Source organism: Hylobates moloch, unplaced genomic scaffold (assembly GCF_009828535.3).
Source record: "Hylobates moloch isolate HMO894 unplaced genomic scaffold, HMol_V3 SCAFFOLD_4, whole genome shotgun sequence".
Lineage (NCBI taxonomy): Eukaryota > Metazoa > Chordata > Mammalia > Primates > Hylobatidae > Hylobates > Hylobates moloch.
In genome coordinates this window covers 19816669-19832857 of record NW_026652279.1, presented here as the reverse complement: position 1 = coordinate 19832857, position 16189 = coordinate 19816669, and the positions used below count along the sequence as shown (strand labels likewise).

The 16189-nt window shown below is 37.0% G+C and overlaps 1 protein-coding gene across 5 annotated transcripts in view; it reads right to left on the bottom strand.

Annotated features, from left to right (window-relative positions):
- The window catches only part of CNTN4 (contactin 4), a 991759-nt gene that overhangs the window by 326658 nt on the left and 648912 nt on the right, over positions 1-16189 (bottom strand). For all 5 annotated transcript variants that reach the window (XM_032149528.2, XM_058437175.1, XM_032149525.2 and 2 more), the window contains 2 exons: positions 11161-11287; positions 1774-1949 (listed from right to left, as the gene is read on the bottom strand). In XM_032149528.2, coding sequence (XP_032005419.1) covers positions 1774-1949; positions 11161-11287 — 303 coding nt within the window. The remainder of the gene's footprint in view (positions 1-1773; positions 1950-11160; positions 11288-16189) is intronic.

Below are 16189 nucleotides of genomic sequence, written 5' to 3'. Positions count from 1 at the left end.
GAGATTCTTTCTGATGTTTTGGTAGTTAAATGCCTGGTCTTTTACAAAAGGATAATCTTAAGAGCTGGTAATTTGTTTTTTTAAATGCAAGCTAGGAATAAAAACGTTTGGGTATAGTATTTCTTTTTCTTTTTTTTTTTTTTTGTTTTGAGACGTAGTCTCCCTCTGTTGCCCAGGCTGGAGTGCAGTGGCGCGATCTCGGCTCACTGCAAGCTCCATCTCCCGAGTTCACGCCATTCTCCTGCCTCAGCCTCCTGAGTAGCCACCACGCCAGGCTAATTTTTTGTATTTTTAGTAGAGAAAGGGTTTCACCATGTTAGCCAGGATGCTCTGGATCTCCTGACCTCGTGATCCGCCCACCTTGGCCTCCCAAAGTGCTGGGATTACAGGCGTGAGCCACCGCGCTGGCCCAGGTATAGTATTTCTACCTCCAATTTTTTTTTTTTTTTTTTGGTGTCACTGTGTTAAAAATTTTCTACACTATGACATCCAAAATTCAAAGAATTACAAGATTTATTAAATACTGAGATTTTCCCCTACTCTGAGAGTACATGATTCTATGGTTATTTCCAAAAATTAATTTAGTAAGATTTGTCATTACTAAAAAATAAATATAGATATAAGACTTGTATTAAACCAAGAGAAATAAATACTTTGGTTCTGTTACATCCAATCACACATATTATTCTCCTATTATTCTGAACACCTAGGAATATTTAGAAGACTATCTCAAGAGACATTCACTAACAAAATAATCCTGGAATCTCACATATACATAATACTTAGAAAATTCATTTCTCAACTTATAAACATGCCACCAAATGGCAATAATAGATTAGAAAGTGTATATTAGGTATATTTGATGTTGAGTTCCTGGAGATGATTTTGTTAATGAGAATATTCTACAGTGTTACTGCCAGCAGACTTTATGAAACCTTTGGCTAATGCCAAAATGCACTGCTATATGAGTTGGGATTTCACACAAGGAAATATATAATCACATGCAAATACATAAATCCTTAAAAATGTAGCTGAACATCAATCCTCAAAGGTGTCTATACTCAAATGTATGCTAACTGCTCTTGCCTATGGATTTTATTTTCAAATTCTGATTTCTAAATTCCACTTTCTTTCATATATTCATAGACTTTTGTTAAATGGTAGTCTTAAGATATGGTGATTTGTTTTTTTAAACATTTTAAACCGGAAATATCAAAGGTGGATAACACTTTGTCTTCATTTTTTTGTCATTATTACAGTTGCTTTAAATTTTTTCTACTCTGTGAAATAAGAAACAATTAGAGAATTATAGGATTAATTGACTACTGAGTTTTTTTCCAACTCTGACCTTTATGGTTAAAGTACTTCTCTTATTGACTACTAAATTACTGGCAGCTCAATTGCTTGCTTATACACATTCTATTTAAAATGTGTGTGTGTGTGGGTGAGCGTGTGTGTAAAATTTGTTGTTTACATAAATGTACACACGTGTCAATCTGTGTGTGAATTTATTTGTATATAAAGAAAGCACATATAATCAAATTATCATACAATCGAACTATCTCAATCCTTATCAAAGTAGAATACATCTTCTCACTTAGATTTACAGTTTACCCTTCAAACAAAATTATTTCCAAAATGTGAAAAAGAGTAAAGATGATCATGTAACCAATTAAAATCTAGTCTCTAAAATGAAACTGCTATAAAAGCTTATTGGTATAATGGTAAACAAACTCAAAGTAACATTTGCAGCATTGTATAATTGCTACTTACAAGCAAACTGAAGCTTTGCTTCTCTGCTAACAATTGTTCCAAACGAGTTTGTCGCTGTGCACTGGTACGTTCCAGCATCTTGGGTTTTATTGGGGTTATTGATCAACAAGCTGCCTTCAACAACACTGTAGCGGAAATCCATACCAGTGTCAACATCTGTTCCATTTAACTTCCACCTATAGTATAAAAATGCCAGTAGATAAAGTCTTGTCATATTAATCGATATTTCTGAATTCTCTAAAATATATAAAAACTATAAATAGCATGAAAAATCATTTGTGACTTTTTTAAAAAGCATGATTAAGAAGTTAGAAATGCTCTACCCAGCAATGGTGACATCTTAAGTGTTTATGGAAGGAGCATGTCTTTTAAAGTAAACAATGATATTAAAATTTTAATAACTGTTTTTCTGACTTCTTATGATGCTACAAACACTTCACCGTTTTGAAGGCGGGCCACAGATTTCTCATAGCACCTGTGCAACTTTCTTCAAATGGGGCTCCTCAGTAAAAGTCCTTCTAGTTTGCAATCATTCTTTAAATAGGTCTATACAGATGACAGCATATACTATTTCCAGGTAGACTGCTGAGTATCTGATGAAATTGCAGCAGAGTTGCTTAGATTTGGTCCTTAATATGACTGCAATGGCTGGCTGCAAAGCGGAGGAACTCTATTGATCTTGAGCTGCTGTGGGGACCAAACCTGCTTTAACTATGGATCACTTTGAAGAGCTCCTTCACCATTGGCACACAAACATCAATCAACTATCCCAGCAAACTGCGGATTAGGCTATTAGGTTATCGGGGCAAAGACAGGTTTTTTTTTTGGTTCTTCTGTTTATTTACCCGGATCACCTATGTATGTGACTAGAGTATTTAGCCCAGTAAAGCAGGTTTAGTGGGACTCACATATTTTAACAGCAAAGTTTTGGTAATAAGGCCTATGTTTTTGTTTTTTTTTTTTTCATTTTACAACCAATACTGTTCCAAAGAGTGAGAGCTTATCTTGACCAAATCTCCTTTCAGAAGTCATTTAAATACTTAAGAACTTTTGCACTAATACAACTCAGCGACTATCTTATTTGTTTACCCACACAAATCTTACACAGAATATTAACTAATGAAAATAGCATAGTAGGAGTTTGTGAATTACCAAGAGTGTCACAGTAGCATTCACACCAGAATGTTAAAAATTAAGAAATACAGCAGCACAAAGAAAACTGATCCAAATCCATAATGGGAGTAAGGAATGAGAGCCATTAATCTTATCTCCTTTAAATAGTAAAAGTCACCATTTAAATATTTGTGTGTGTGCACATGCACATTCATTGTGTATCATCTTATAACATTCTTGGGTACTATGGTTGTCTGTATATAATGTAAAAGGATTTACATGAAAAAAATGTAGGTGGGTTAGTTTCAAGATTTTGGATGTCTGCTATAAACAAAAGTAAATATACAGAAGGGTAATCCCTTCTTTTTGTCAAGACCTCTGTCCCACTTCAAAGCCATTTTTCAATGACACCTCTTTCAATGAAGTCTTCCTTAGTATTTCTAGTTAAAATTAACCAAAGATGACTAAGCGCGGTGGCTCACGCCTGTAATCTCAGCACTTTGGGAGGCTGAAGTGGGCAGGTCTCTTGAGCCCAGGAATTTGAGAATAGCTTGGGCAACATGGCACAACCCTGTCTCCACAAAAAATACAAAATTTAGCCAGATGTGGTTGTGCATGCATGCTTGTAGTCCTGGCCACTCAGAAGGCTGAGGTGGGAGGACCACTTGAGCCTGGGAGATTGAGGCCGCAGTGAGCCAAGGTCACACCACTGCAACTGCACTCCAGCTTGGGCAACAGAGCGAGACCTCATCTCAAAACAAAAACAACAAAAATTAACCAAAGCTTTGTCCAATCACCTACAGAATTGTCCATGCTCCTTTATGTAGGAATGCTGCTTTTACTGTAGATAATTTACCTAAATCACTTTTGTATTCTCACTTTAGCCATCTAAAATATAACACTCTCTTTGTGCTCCATAAATGCTTGTTGAATTTAATTGACTAAATATTTTACTTCTATGCTGGATATTTTAGCTTTGAACATCCACAATTTATGAAGCATTCCAGCATACTACCACATAGCAACATATGTTTATTCATGTCTTTGAAATGTCAAAATTTAGAAACAAGAGAGGTAAGAAAGGTAGACCAGGAGCATGAAATAGAAAAATGAGCTACCTTTTTATGTGTTTGTGTATAAGAAGATTGGGATTAGAAACTGACAATGTTTTTAGTCTCCACAGTAATTCTCTGTGCTCTGACACAGACAAGAAAGTGTAATAAAGACAGAACGCCCAGGTTATATTCTAGCAGCTCTATGTGCACATGAATCTGTAGAACGGACTGTCTGCTCTAGACATTTTTTTTTGAGTCAGTTGATCACGTCTTGACCATAACTCTTACTTCAAATGATAGTAGAGCAATTTAATATGACAAATCTAAGAACTCAAAAAGGAAATTGCAATATAATGTGAGCTGCAAGCAGAGTGTGGAATTTAGGAGTGGGACCATGTGAGTCTTTTTAGAAAAGTGGTTGTGGGCATAATGAGAGCTCCTCTGTAGGTTTGTCTACACTAGTCATCTTAACTAAAATGCTGTGCAGAAAGTCCATTAATCTACTTTATTGCCTGCTTTTACATAAAATAGCAAAGGAAAAGGGATTATTCAGAAAATAAAGTGCTTTCTCTGAAATGCAGTTGAGTCTCTATTACAAAGCACTATACCAAGTTTTATTGCAATGCAGTCACTGTTCATTCCAACTGAATGTGGATTGCACTGAATTCCTCATCTGATTGTATAATGAAACACGCTTGAAAATTTCACAATTTACTTTCAATGTTTGAGGAATCTTTTAAGTGTTGGTAATACAGAGGCAATGCTCATTTGGAGCCAGGAGAGATTATCCCAAGGGACAAGAGAAATTTGTGAGTCTCATAAGCTGATTTCTGAATCATTTGAGGAACTACAACTCCACTCTCTCCAGAGAGTGGGGTTGTGCACAACCAAACACCGATGCTGTGACACTCTGGAGGGTAAAATGTTGTGGCTTTGCTGGGAGGGTATCTATAGGATTCGCTGTAGCAAAATCCTCTTTCTTTGTTGATGGTTTCAACTTGGCACTAAGGGAAGGTCAGGGCATTTATGACTTGGAATTTGTTTTCTGCAAACTCAGTTGAATACAAACCTCAGCAAAAGCACTCCGACCAAGTGAGTGAACATTTCTTCTATCTGGAAAGGGACGCAGAGTGCATTAAGTAATGTCATATGTCCTTAGGGAAGTTTAATACAAGGGAAGTTGGCACAAGTTAAAACTTCTTAAATTTTTCTGGGTCTGGGTCAATCCTTTCAAAATTGAGGGGCAGGAAACAATGAAAAGAGAAGGCTCAGTTGAGGGAATAAACACAAAGAAGAGAGGTCAGTTGCGGTGTCTGAGGGGAGAACCTAGTGCTGAAGATCCCCATGGAGACATGGAGACTCACTCTGGAATTTCTCCTACTTGTTCTTCCCTGTCAAAGTTAGCCTGAAGACTGAAAAAGTTCAGGCAGAAAGGTGTCTGAAAATACCTGATCTCTCCATTCTTTTTCTTGCTCTTTCTTTCAACAAGAGGAATTTTTTAGCTCCCAGGTACCAGACTGCTATTATGTTACAGAGAAACTGCCAAAGGTATAAAGGCAAGAAGTACACTGCAATAAATTGCTAGTGCATTTGATTAAAAAGTTTTATTCTCAGTGTTTCCTGACAATCTAAAAACATAATAGGTTTCTGTTTCACTGCTTGTTTTAAATAACAAGGCAAACTCCTATATCTAGAAACACAATGTTACAAAAGCAATGTTAATTAAAGGTCACAGTTTGGGGAAAAACAAAGCAGCAACTTGCCAAATTCTGATGCAAAATTTGTTTTCATTTATGGCTAACATCTGAACTTACACTTGGCTATGTAAGGAAAACAAGGACCAGTTAACTCATCATTTATGTATCAAAGAGCCTTTGCTTCCTGCAGTCTTTACTACATAAAGTATTTAAAAATCTTTGATTTAGCCTTGGGTTTAATATATTCTAGGGAGAATAACTATTCATTCTGGCTTGCCCAAGACGAGTCCTCGGTTTACACTTGCTGTCCTAGAATAATTATGAACAGCAGCCTTCTGCTTTAAAAAGTGACCTTAGATGATAAATTACATGTTCACCCTAATTATATCGTCCATTAGAGAGTTGTTGTTTTCTTACTTTCTGGAATGCATTTCTTTTCCTTATTCATGTGATGAAAGAACCATTCACCCTCCAAATATATTAAAAGATCTCCTTTTCTGTGAAGCCTTCAGTGACATCTACCCTCACCATCCTGAATCAGACTTTCTTTCCTCCAGAATACCTAGAACTTGGTCATCCTTTACTGGTATTTACATCATTCTACTCCAACTACATCCACATCTGGACAGTCCTCAAAATAACAGTACTAGTAAACATGTGGTAGAGTTGATTAATCTTTGAATACTCAGACCTTGCATGCTGCCTGGTGCATTGCAGCTGCTTAACAGAGTGGTTTAAATACTTTGTCTAGATGATGTATTTTTCAGAATCCTAATACATGGGTCAGTACAAAGTACAGCTGCAAAGGCTGAATCTTGGGTGAAAATTCTGTTATTTTCTTTCTCTGGTAATCTTTAAGCCAATTCCATATGCCCTGGAATTCAGTTTGAAAAACACTGGTGAGGTCTGAAGGATGAATAATGAATATGTTTGATAAATGAACAAATGGATAAATGAACACGTAAAGTAAATTCTAAAATAATATCCACTATACTAATACTGCCATCCTTTAACTTGAATAGAATGTCCTTTACCCTCTGCCTATTTGAAAATTACTTATCTCAGTTCAAATCCCATTTCTTCTGAGAACCCTACCTGATGACTCCGATCTCTCCTAAACTATGACATACATATTTCTTTGTTTTTTACATAACATTAGATATTAGCTGTTAAAGTTTTTAATTATCAAATTTGAATAGAGGCATAATATTTATAAGATGTATGTAAGTTATAAAAATCATAAGCCAAAGAAGATCTGTGTTTAAAAGGGATATTATCACTTTAGAAGTCTGCTGTATCTACTTTGATTATACCACTCCTTCTAAATGGTTAATTATAACCTTTAGTTTTGGCTTTTTCATTCCTGTGATATTCTTTATAATTTTATCATATATGTTATCCTTTGGAGGAGTTCAGAGCATGCCACCCAAAAATATGCTGCTCTGGCATATTGACTTTAATTAATTTATTCATTTATTTAGAGACTGGTTCTTGCTCTGTCACCCATGATGGAATATAGTGGTGCAATCATAGCTCACTGCAGCCTAGAACTCCTAGACTCAAGCGATCTTCCTACCTCCGCCTCCTGAGTAGCTGGGACTACAGGTGTGCACCCCCATGGCCAACTAATTTTTAAATTATTTTTGTAGAGATGGGGGTCTTCCTCTGTTGCCCAGGTTGGTCTCAAACTCCTGGCCTCAAGCCATCCTCCTGCCCCAGCCTCCCAAAGTGCTGGGATTACAGGCACGATCTACTGTGCCCAGCCTATATTGACTATTTTGAGTTAAAGGTACTTGGAAAACAGCAGGTACAAGACGACCACTTTCACCTTCATTCTTTTTCTAAAAAGCAAAGGATGAAATCCCCATGCCAAAGATGTCCTTTCTGTATTAGAAGGAAAGTAATGTTCTTTTCATCAAGGACAGGAAGTTGAGACAGAGAAAACTCTGTCCAGACCTTGTTAAAATATTTTCTTCTAACTCCCCACATAACTTAGTTACTTTTTCACAATTTACTACTCTTTGTCCAATTCAGTAAATTAATGTGCAATGATAACTGCGTCTCTGGGTTTTCATTTTCTTATGAAGGCTTCCTTGCCATGTAAAACTTGTATTAAATAAATATGTTTTTCTCCTTTTGATCTGCTTTATGTTAATTTAATTCTCAGGCTCAGCTGAAAAATCCTGAGAGGAGAGATAAAGTTTTGCTTCCTCTATTACTTCCTCTATACCTTGAACAACCACTCCATCTCAACCACTTTCAAATTTTATGAATATGAAATTACATACTATGTATTTGGCTGTGAACTGGTTTACTCAAAATTATGTTTTGAGATCTACCCATTTCTTGCAGTTGTCATTCATTCATTTTTACTACTGTATGAGGTTACCTTGTACGAACATACCAGGTTATGTGTATTTGTGAATATACTAAGAACATAATTATATACACTGGATCATACAGTATGTGCACCTTTAGCTTTACTAGGGAGTGTTTTTTTTTTTTTTTTTCCCAATGGCTTTTACCAATTTACATTGCTACCAGAAGTGTTCATCAAGGGTTCTGTTTGCTCTGCATCTTCACCAACAGATTGTCAGTTTTCTAAATTTGTCAATCTGGTAGTTTTGAAAGAGTATGTCGTTGTAGTTTTAATTATATATTTCTGTTCACTAATGATATTGACAATCTTTTTATGTTTACTGAATTTTTGGTTTTCATTTTCTCAGAAATACTTGTTCAAGTGTTTAGCTAATGTTTCCACTGGGTTGTTTTTTACATTCTGTTTGTGGAAATTCTTTAAATAGTCTGGATATGAATCCCTTACCCGTGACAAATATACTTAAAAATCTTCTTCAAGTTTACAGCTTGCAATTGTGTTTATTTCAGTATATTCTATTGAACATAAGTTTTCAATATTAATACAGTTATTTTCTTTTATAAGTTGTATTTTTTCTGTCATATTTAGAAAATCTCTTCCTTCCCCAAAGTAATAAATATGTATACCTGTTTGCTTTTAAAAGTATTGCAAATTTCCCATTTAGGTCTTCTATACACTTGGAATTGATTTTTGGGTATGCTGTGCAGTAGGGTTCCAATTCTATTTCTTTAACCATATAGACAATCCATTGTCTAGTACATCTTTTAAAAATTTGTTTCTAATGTTGTCATGAATTTTAACTTTTCTTCTTTTTATCTTCACAAGACAGTATTCATTTTATTATTTTTATTGTTCTGTGCAATAAATTTTTTTGTGGAATTACTAACATTTACCATTTGCTTTACTTATTTATTCTTGTAGCTCAGCTCTTCTATGTGGAATCATTTTTATTCTGCCCCAAGCATGTCTTTTAGAATTTCCTTTAGTCAGACTTTGGTTGCTGTCTGCCTAAAAATGTAGTTATTTTGTTTTCCTTTCAAAAAAGTATTTAGGCTATCCATACATTCGACAGTTTCTCTCACTAATCTGAAGATTTTATCTTGTCTCCTGATTTTTTGTTGCTATTGAGAAGTCAGCTGCCAGTTTGTGATCTCCTTGAATGTTATCTGTATTACAACTTTGGCTACTTTTTTGATCATCTGTTTGACTCGGTGTTCTGCTATTTCACTATTTTAGATGTGGCTTCATTTTTATTTGCACTGCTTGAAGTGCACTGGGCTTCCTATATCTACAGCTTGAAAGTTTTAATTAGTTTGGAAAATTCTTAGCCTTCTCTTTAAATATTGCTTCTGCCTCAGTCTTTCTTGTTGTTTCTTTTTTTTTATGGTTGGTCTTTTTTTTTATTGTTATTATACTTTAGGTTTTAGGGTACATGTGCACAATGTGCAGGTCTGTTACCTGATTAGACATTTTTTCTCTCTTTCTTTTTAAAGTATTTTGCTTCCCTTTGTCTCTTTCTGCTGCCTCCGGAGGATTTCTTCAGACCTATCTTGCAGTTTACGAATTCTTTTCAGTTGCACTTCATCTGCTACTAGAATCACTAAGCTTTGATGCTTGAAATACACAATTACCTGTGCTTTACAGTCTCTTTGGAAGTCAAGCTTATTTCTTATTCACATTTACTCTAAAAATGTAGCCCTTGTATCCCAGGTTTATTTTGGGAGATGTTCTCATGTTGGATTCTCCTGTGGGTTGTCTAGGCTTTGTCTTGTGACCTCTGTTCCTCTGAAGCCATGAAAACCAAAGCTCAATTCATACTTGTAGTTTATTAACATGAAAACTGCCTTTATTGTTCAGCTTACTTCTTTGGGTTCCAAACCCACTTACTTTTAGACTTCTGACATTTCTTACTTTCCTGCCAGTTTACTGATATAGTTTAAAATGTGTTTTTTTAGTTAAATATATGTGGTTAGGCATTGTTAATGTTTTCAAAGAGAAAGTCAATCAGGATATTTAATTCCCAGCACTACGAAAAACAGAGGTTGGATACTTAGCTTTTCAGGAAACAATCATCTCCTTGGACTTTCAGGATAACATATGATGCCTGTCTAAAAGCTCTTTAAGGGCTGGGCGTGGTGCCTGTAATCCCAGCACTTTGGGAGGCCGAGGCGGGCAGATCACTTGAGGTCAGGAATTCAAGACCAGTTTGGCCAACATGGTGAAACTCCATCTCTACTGAAAATACCAAAATTAGCTGGGCGTGGTGCTGCAAATCTATAATCCCAGCTACTCAGGAGGCTGAGGTTCGAGAGTCCCTTGAACCCGGGAGGGGGAGGTTGCAGTGAGCCGAGATTGAGCCAATGCACTTCAGCCTGGGTGACAGAGCGAGACCCTATCTCAAAAAATAAAAATATGGCCGGGCGCGGTGGCTAATGCTTGTAATCTCAGCACTTTGGGAGGCCAAGGCTAGCAGATCTCTTGAGGTCAGGAATTCGAGACCAGCCTGGTCAACATGGCGACATAGTGAAACCCTGTCTCTGCTAAAAATACAAAAATTAGCTGGTCATGGTGGCGCACATCTGTAATCCCAGCTACTCAGGAGGCTGAGGCAGGAGAATCACTTGAACCCGGGAGGCGGAGGTTGCAGTGGGCAGTGGTTGCACACTGCACTCCTGACAGAGCGAGACTCCATCTCTAAATAAATAAATAAACAAATAAATAAATAAAAGCTCTTGGGCCAGGCGTGGTGGCTCACGCCTGTAATCCCAGCACTTTGGGAGGCTGAGGCAGGTGGATCACCTGAGGTTGGAATTTCAAGACCAGCCTGACCAACATAGAGAAACCCCGTCTTTACTAAAAATACAAAATTAGCAGGGCATGGTGGTGCATGCCTGTAATTCCAGCTACTCGGGTGGCTGAGGCAGGAGAATCGTTTCAACCTGGGAGGCGGAGGTTGTGGTGAGCTGAGATCGCACCATTGCACTCCAGCCTGGGCAACAAGGGCAAAACTCGGTCTCAAAAAAAAAAATACATTAAATAAATAAATAAATAAATGCTCTTTATGTAACCGGCATTGTATAAGTATTTGTTGATTTTAATAACAGAAACTATATGCATGGAAACACATGCTTTTAAATCAACGAACCTGATATGAGGTTTTGGATTTCCTTTAACTTCACAATTGAGCTTCACTTTTTTCTCCTCAGAATCCAAAGGGAACATTACAGGACTTGGTTCTTGAATAAAAATCGGGCCATGCAGTGTGGAATCATCTGAAATGAGAAGAGAAAATGTCCAAAATGAAGAATCCCTTCCAAACAGGAACAACAACAGGAAACAACAACATAAGGAAAATAATAGAAATAAATTAACAAAAAATAGTAAGGCACAACAGCCTGTGTTTCAGCTTCTGGAAGAAAATTCCCCATTGAAGGTTAATCTTCTGTGGATTATGATTAAGTGAAAATATGAGCTCTTTTATTTCACACTGGTCACTAACTTTACTAACAACTTCCAGGCACAGGCTGCTTGACGTCTCCCTTTCTCTCCTCTATGTATTGTTCTGCTTGTCTTTACCCTACCCCTTTACTTTGTGCTTCCTGTATCCCTTTTGTGCTACTGTCATTGTGGATGGCTGTCTAGTGTCATAAAGCTAACATTTTTCTCTGTGCTGTAATGAGATGATAAAATTATAAAGAAGCAAGGACGATACTGTAAATAAGTCAATAATGAGTAACAGCTCCGTATTGCTAATATAAACAACAGTTTCTCAAAATGACTATGTAGGCAAATAAAGAACGACCAACAGTCTTTATTCTCACATTATCTGCAGTGAAGGACTAGGTTCTTTGTTTTCCCAACGTCTTGTGAAGCCATATATGGTCTACCTTGCATAAATGTCACATAGCTGGTACACACATGACTCAGTAACACCCAAACTGGTCTATAACAGGTGCAATGATTTGAGTCCACTGATTACGTGCTTGGATGGTGAAGCCATGTTAAATAGCCATGCATTGCTAAGTGCTTTCTCTCAATAAGAGAAACTGGATGCATAAGACTTATTTTGTCACGGAGCAGTAACAAAATTCAAAGACTGGAATGATCCACAAACCATACCTTAAGTGGCAGTGTAGAGTACATATGCTTCTAGACTATGCACATAATAAATATTGTTCAAAATGCATCTCACCACTTATGCCCCTGAAAGTGATTTTCATTTTTCAAAATCAAGCTCAAATTCTTTTTCCTAGAAAACTCTGCTAGACCCTCAACCTTTTTCTTTAATATAATTTTAAAACTATATTTCCCAAGACACTTACCTTTTTCTACTAAGTGCATTTAATACAGAGTATACTATATTTTCCCTTGTTTGGATTATAAGCTTTTTGAAAGCATGACTGTATCTTTCCTATTTTTATATCTCTTGTAGTACCAAGTACAGTGGTATATATAATACACAGTGATCAAAAAGAATCTGCTTTACTTCAAAGTATTTTTTTTTCAATTTTTAATGTATTCAATTAGCTTATTTAGGCACTGCCTGATGAGTTTTAAGATAGAATCACCAGAGGCTATGATGTAAAGTTACATTAAACATCACCCTGCAGCTGGCAGTCCCCTTATATGTGATTATTTTGAAGGGCAAGAATTCCAACTGCTATCCTGGAAAAACTTCACAACCAGCCTTTTGTTGATAGGAGATAGCATGAGACTGAATTCATTCAGGTGCATCAGTACTGAGAAAAAAGAATAAAGTTGGTTTGGGGATCTAGGTGAAGCCTGGCAAGGTAATTTCTAAGGCATTTAACATTTAACTCAGACAAAAAAAAAAAGAAAAGAAAAAACACTTCATGCTAAGGTTGAAATAGAAGAAAAGTTAAGAAGACAAAATGACCAAACAGAATTCTATCTTATTATTGGGGACTGAGGACGGCCCATGATCTTGCTGTGAGAAAGAGATGGGTGAGGATTCAGAAAGACCATGGACTGAGTTTCAATGCCTTGGGTCAAATACTAACTCCAGGACCTCAGGAAAACCACCTAGTCGCTACATACCTCAAGTGTTTCATCTATAAATCAGTAAGATTAGACTAGGCCAGTGATTCTTTATCAGTTAAAAATGGGAAAACAGGCTGGGCATGGTGGCTCAAGCCTGCAATCCCAGCACTCTGGGAGGCTGAGGTGTGGAGGATTGCTTGAGCCTAGGGGTTCAAGACAAACCTGAGCAACATAGGGAGACCCTATCTCTACCAAAAATTAAAAAATCAGGTGGGCATGGTGGCATGCGCCTGTAGTCCCAGCTACTCAGGAAACGGAGGTGGGAGGACGGCCTGATCTCGGGGGATCAAGGCTGCAGTGAGCCATGATCATTGCCACCACACTCCAGCTTGGATAACAGACCAAGACGCTATCTCAAAACAAAACAAAACAACACAAAAACAAAGAATGGGAAAACAGCCAGGAATATTTTCCCATAAACACATATATACCTACACATTTAATTTGCATTCAAAGATGTCATGAATTATATCACCACTACCACTGTCTCTCCTTACAAAAAAACTAGCCGGGCGTGGTGGTGTGTGCCTGTAACCCCAGCCACTCGGGAGGCTGAGGCAAGAGAATCTCTTGAACCTGGGTGGCGGAGGTTCCAGTGAACCGAGATCACACCACTGCACTCCAGCCCAGGCGACACTGCGAGACTCTGTCACACACACACACAAAAAAAACCCACAAACATGCACTTTAAAAAAAAATTTGTGTTTAAAGTTGGATATTTCAAAATCCAGATATTTACATTTCAATTTCAGATTTTTAACAATTACAAAGATATTTTCAAAACAAATTTAGGTACTGGTCAAATGGTAGTTCATTTCAATGGTAAAGAATTAAGTGATTTTTGGCACATCTAGGTAAATGAAAAACGTTATTCGTCAAGATCACCAATAAAACAGCAAGTTTGGTGGATTTTCTCTAAGAGAGAAATATTTCCATTGTTGTCCCTAATTCTAAAATTATGTGTGTGTATATACAATATCAATCATCTCAATTCATTGGTGTTCCCTGATTTGAATTTCATACAGAAATATAGTCTATTACTAGTAATTCCAAATAAGAATAAAACGTAATAATGATTACTCAGGATGCAGCTGAGAGGCTGTGGATTAACATCTGTAGTATTTCTCAACGTAGCCATGCCATATTTAAATAACAAAAAGATATTTTTTCTGTGTATTTTGTAACAAGAATTGATAATAATGATGCTTTGCATTCACTATAAATAATGCATTCTATCTAAAGTTTTTATTTTCTCATAGTTAACCAAGCTCACTGCCTGAAAATTAATATTAGCATAAAGGGAATAGTATTTCAGTTCTCATCGAAGGAAATCCACAGGCTTTTGTGCATGAGCTATTTGGGCTCACAAAGATGAAGGGAGAAATTTTAGAAAGTTTAGCTATCAAGGTATTAAAAAAACCCCAGATATCCTAGCTTTTAAACCTTTGGACCAGGGTTAACAATGTTTTTGAGAAAAAAGAGTTGCTTTATTTCACCAAAACCTTGAGGTGCCTGAGTGAGACAAAGAGTCCTGAGAAAGGCGTTCTGCGATGAAACAGGGGGAGAGGCATCCCTAAGTTTGTTCTATCTCTATATGGTAGCCACAAAGTGACTTTCAAGTGTCTTGAAGGCACATACAAAAGACTGCATTTACTGTTTTCAAAGCCTAGAAGATAAAGTTCATCCTTTTTTTTTTTTTTTTTCATCACAGTAAGTTGTTCTATGTAACCAGAAGAGTGGCTGTGATTTTCAGTCTAAAGAGGTAAAGAGCATCACAGCAAATGACAGAGGACAAGATTTAATAATACAATATGTCTCAGAGTTAGACTGTAGACCACCTGCATTATTATCATGCCATGCTTGTTTTATCAAATCTCAGTCCAGACTGACTACACCAGAAGAATCTGGGGTCCATTAATCTGCCCTTTAACCTAGCTCTCTGGGTGATTCTTTTGCACACTGAAGTTTGAGAACTACTAACACAGATCCTTCTATTCCTAGCTCTCCATTTCCTAAGAACAGAACATCAGCCAACACTGGTTTTAGATCCACTCCTAGACTCATTTTTGGGGGGGCAAAGTCTAACCAACAAATCTTTGCTTGATAACATTTAGAGAGGTAATTTTAGCACATGCCTGCCTGGACTAATAGTTGAAAGGGAAGCATCCAGGAACAGAAAGTTATAAAACTGACTCACATGAATGTGTCACGGCCTAGGACTGACATATAAACTAACCCTTTCTTAGAACACTTGTAGTTGAAATCCAGAAGCGAATTGTGAGACACCACCCCACCGCCCCAACAAGCACTACACTGAATTGACAAAGAGCAGGCATCCTTAGAGATCACAATAGTCCACTGACCTATAGTTATAGTTGGTCTTCATTTCTATACACAGCATTTATACTGTAACCACTACCATTTATTTATAAGAAATGAATGTCTTCTTACTTAAGTGACAGGATGTTGGGATTAATGTTTTTACACTTGGGTCCCCAAAAGGGTCAGAGTCGCCCCAGGGCCTCATCTGCCTTGGAGAAATTAGGGGCATGGGCTCACATTATTAGAGGAGGGGAAGGCAATGATTTTCCACCGTTCTAGGAATTCCTAAAAATCATGTTAAGAGGAGGAATGAGGGAGTGAGCAGTAAGATTGCCAACAGCTCACCTACAGTCTTGTGGATTCCAGATCATTGATCTGACACACAGCTTAGAGGATCTAGTGCAGGCGCCAATACTGTTACATCATGATGTCATGATTTCCTGAGTTCGTTTCTCCTTGGTAACTAGGTACCTGCCAATCAGTCACTAGGCTAACTTCTATCAGACTACCAGTGTTCTGTAAAGTTCCATACCACAGTAATTGTCTTGAATTAGGATGCATAAACTCATCTTCATAAAGGGAAGGGAGAAGACTAGGCTGAAAAAATCTGCTTTCATGCTTCAACAAGGAGTGGGAAATCTTTGGATTATCAGAAAAAAAGCACAGATTTCATGGCCAAAAACAAGTGTCCCAGAAGTAAAACACAGTGTCCGGGCTAATCTGAAATTTTTGGATTACCGAAAGAGATGCATAGAATCACAGAATTTTCTATTAGAAAATATTATTTAATA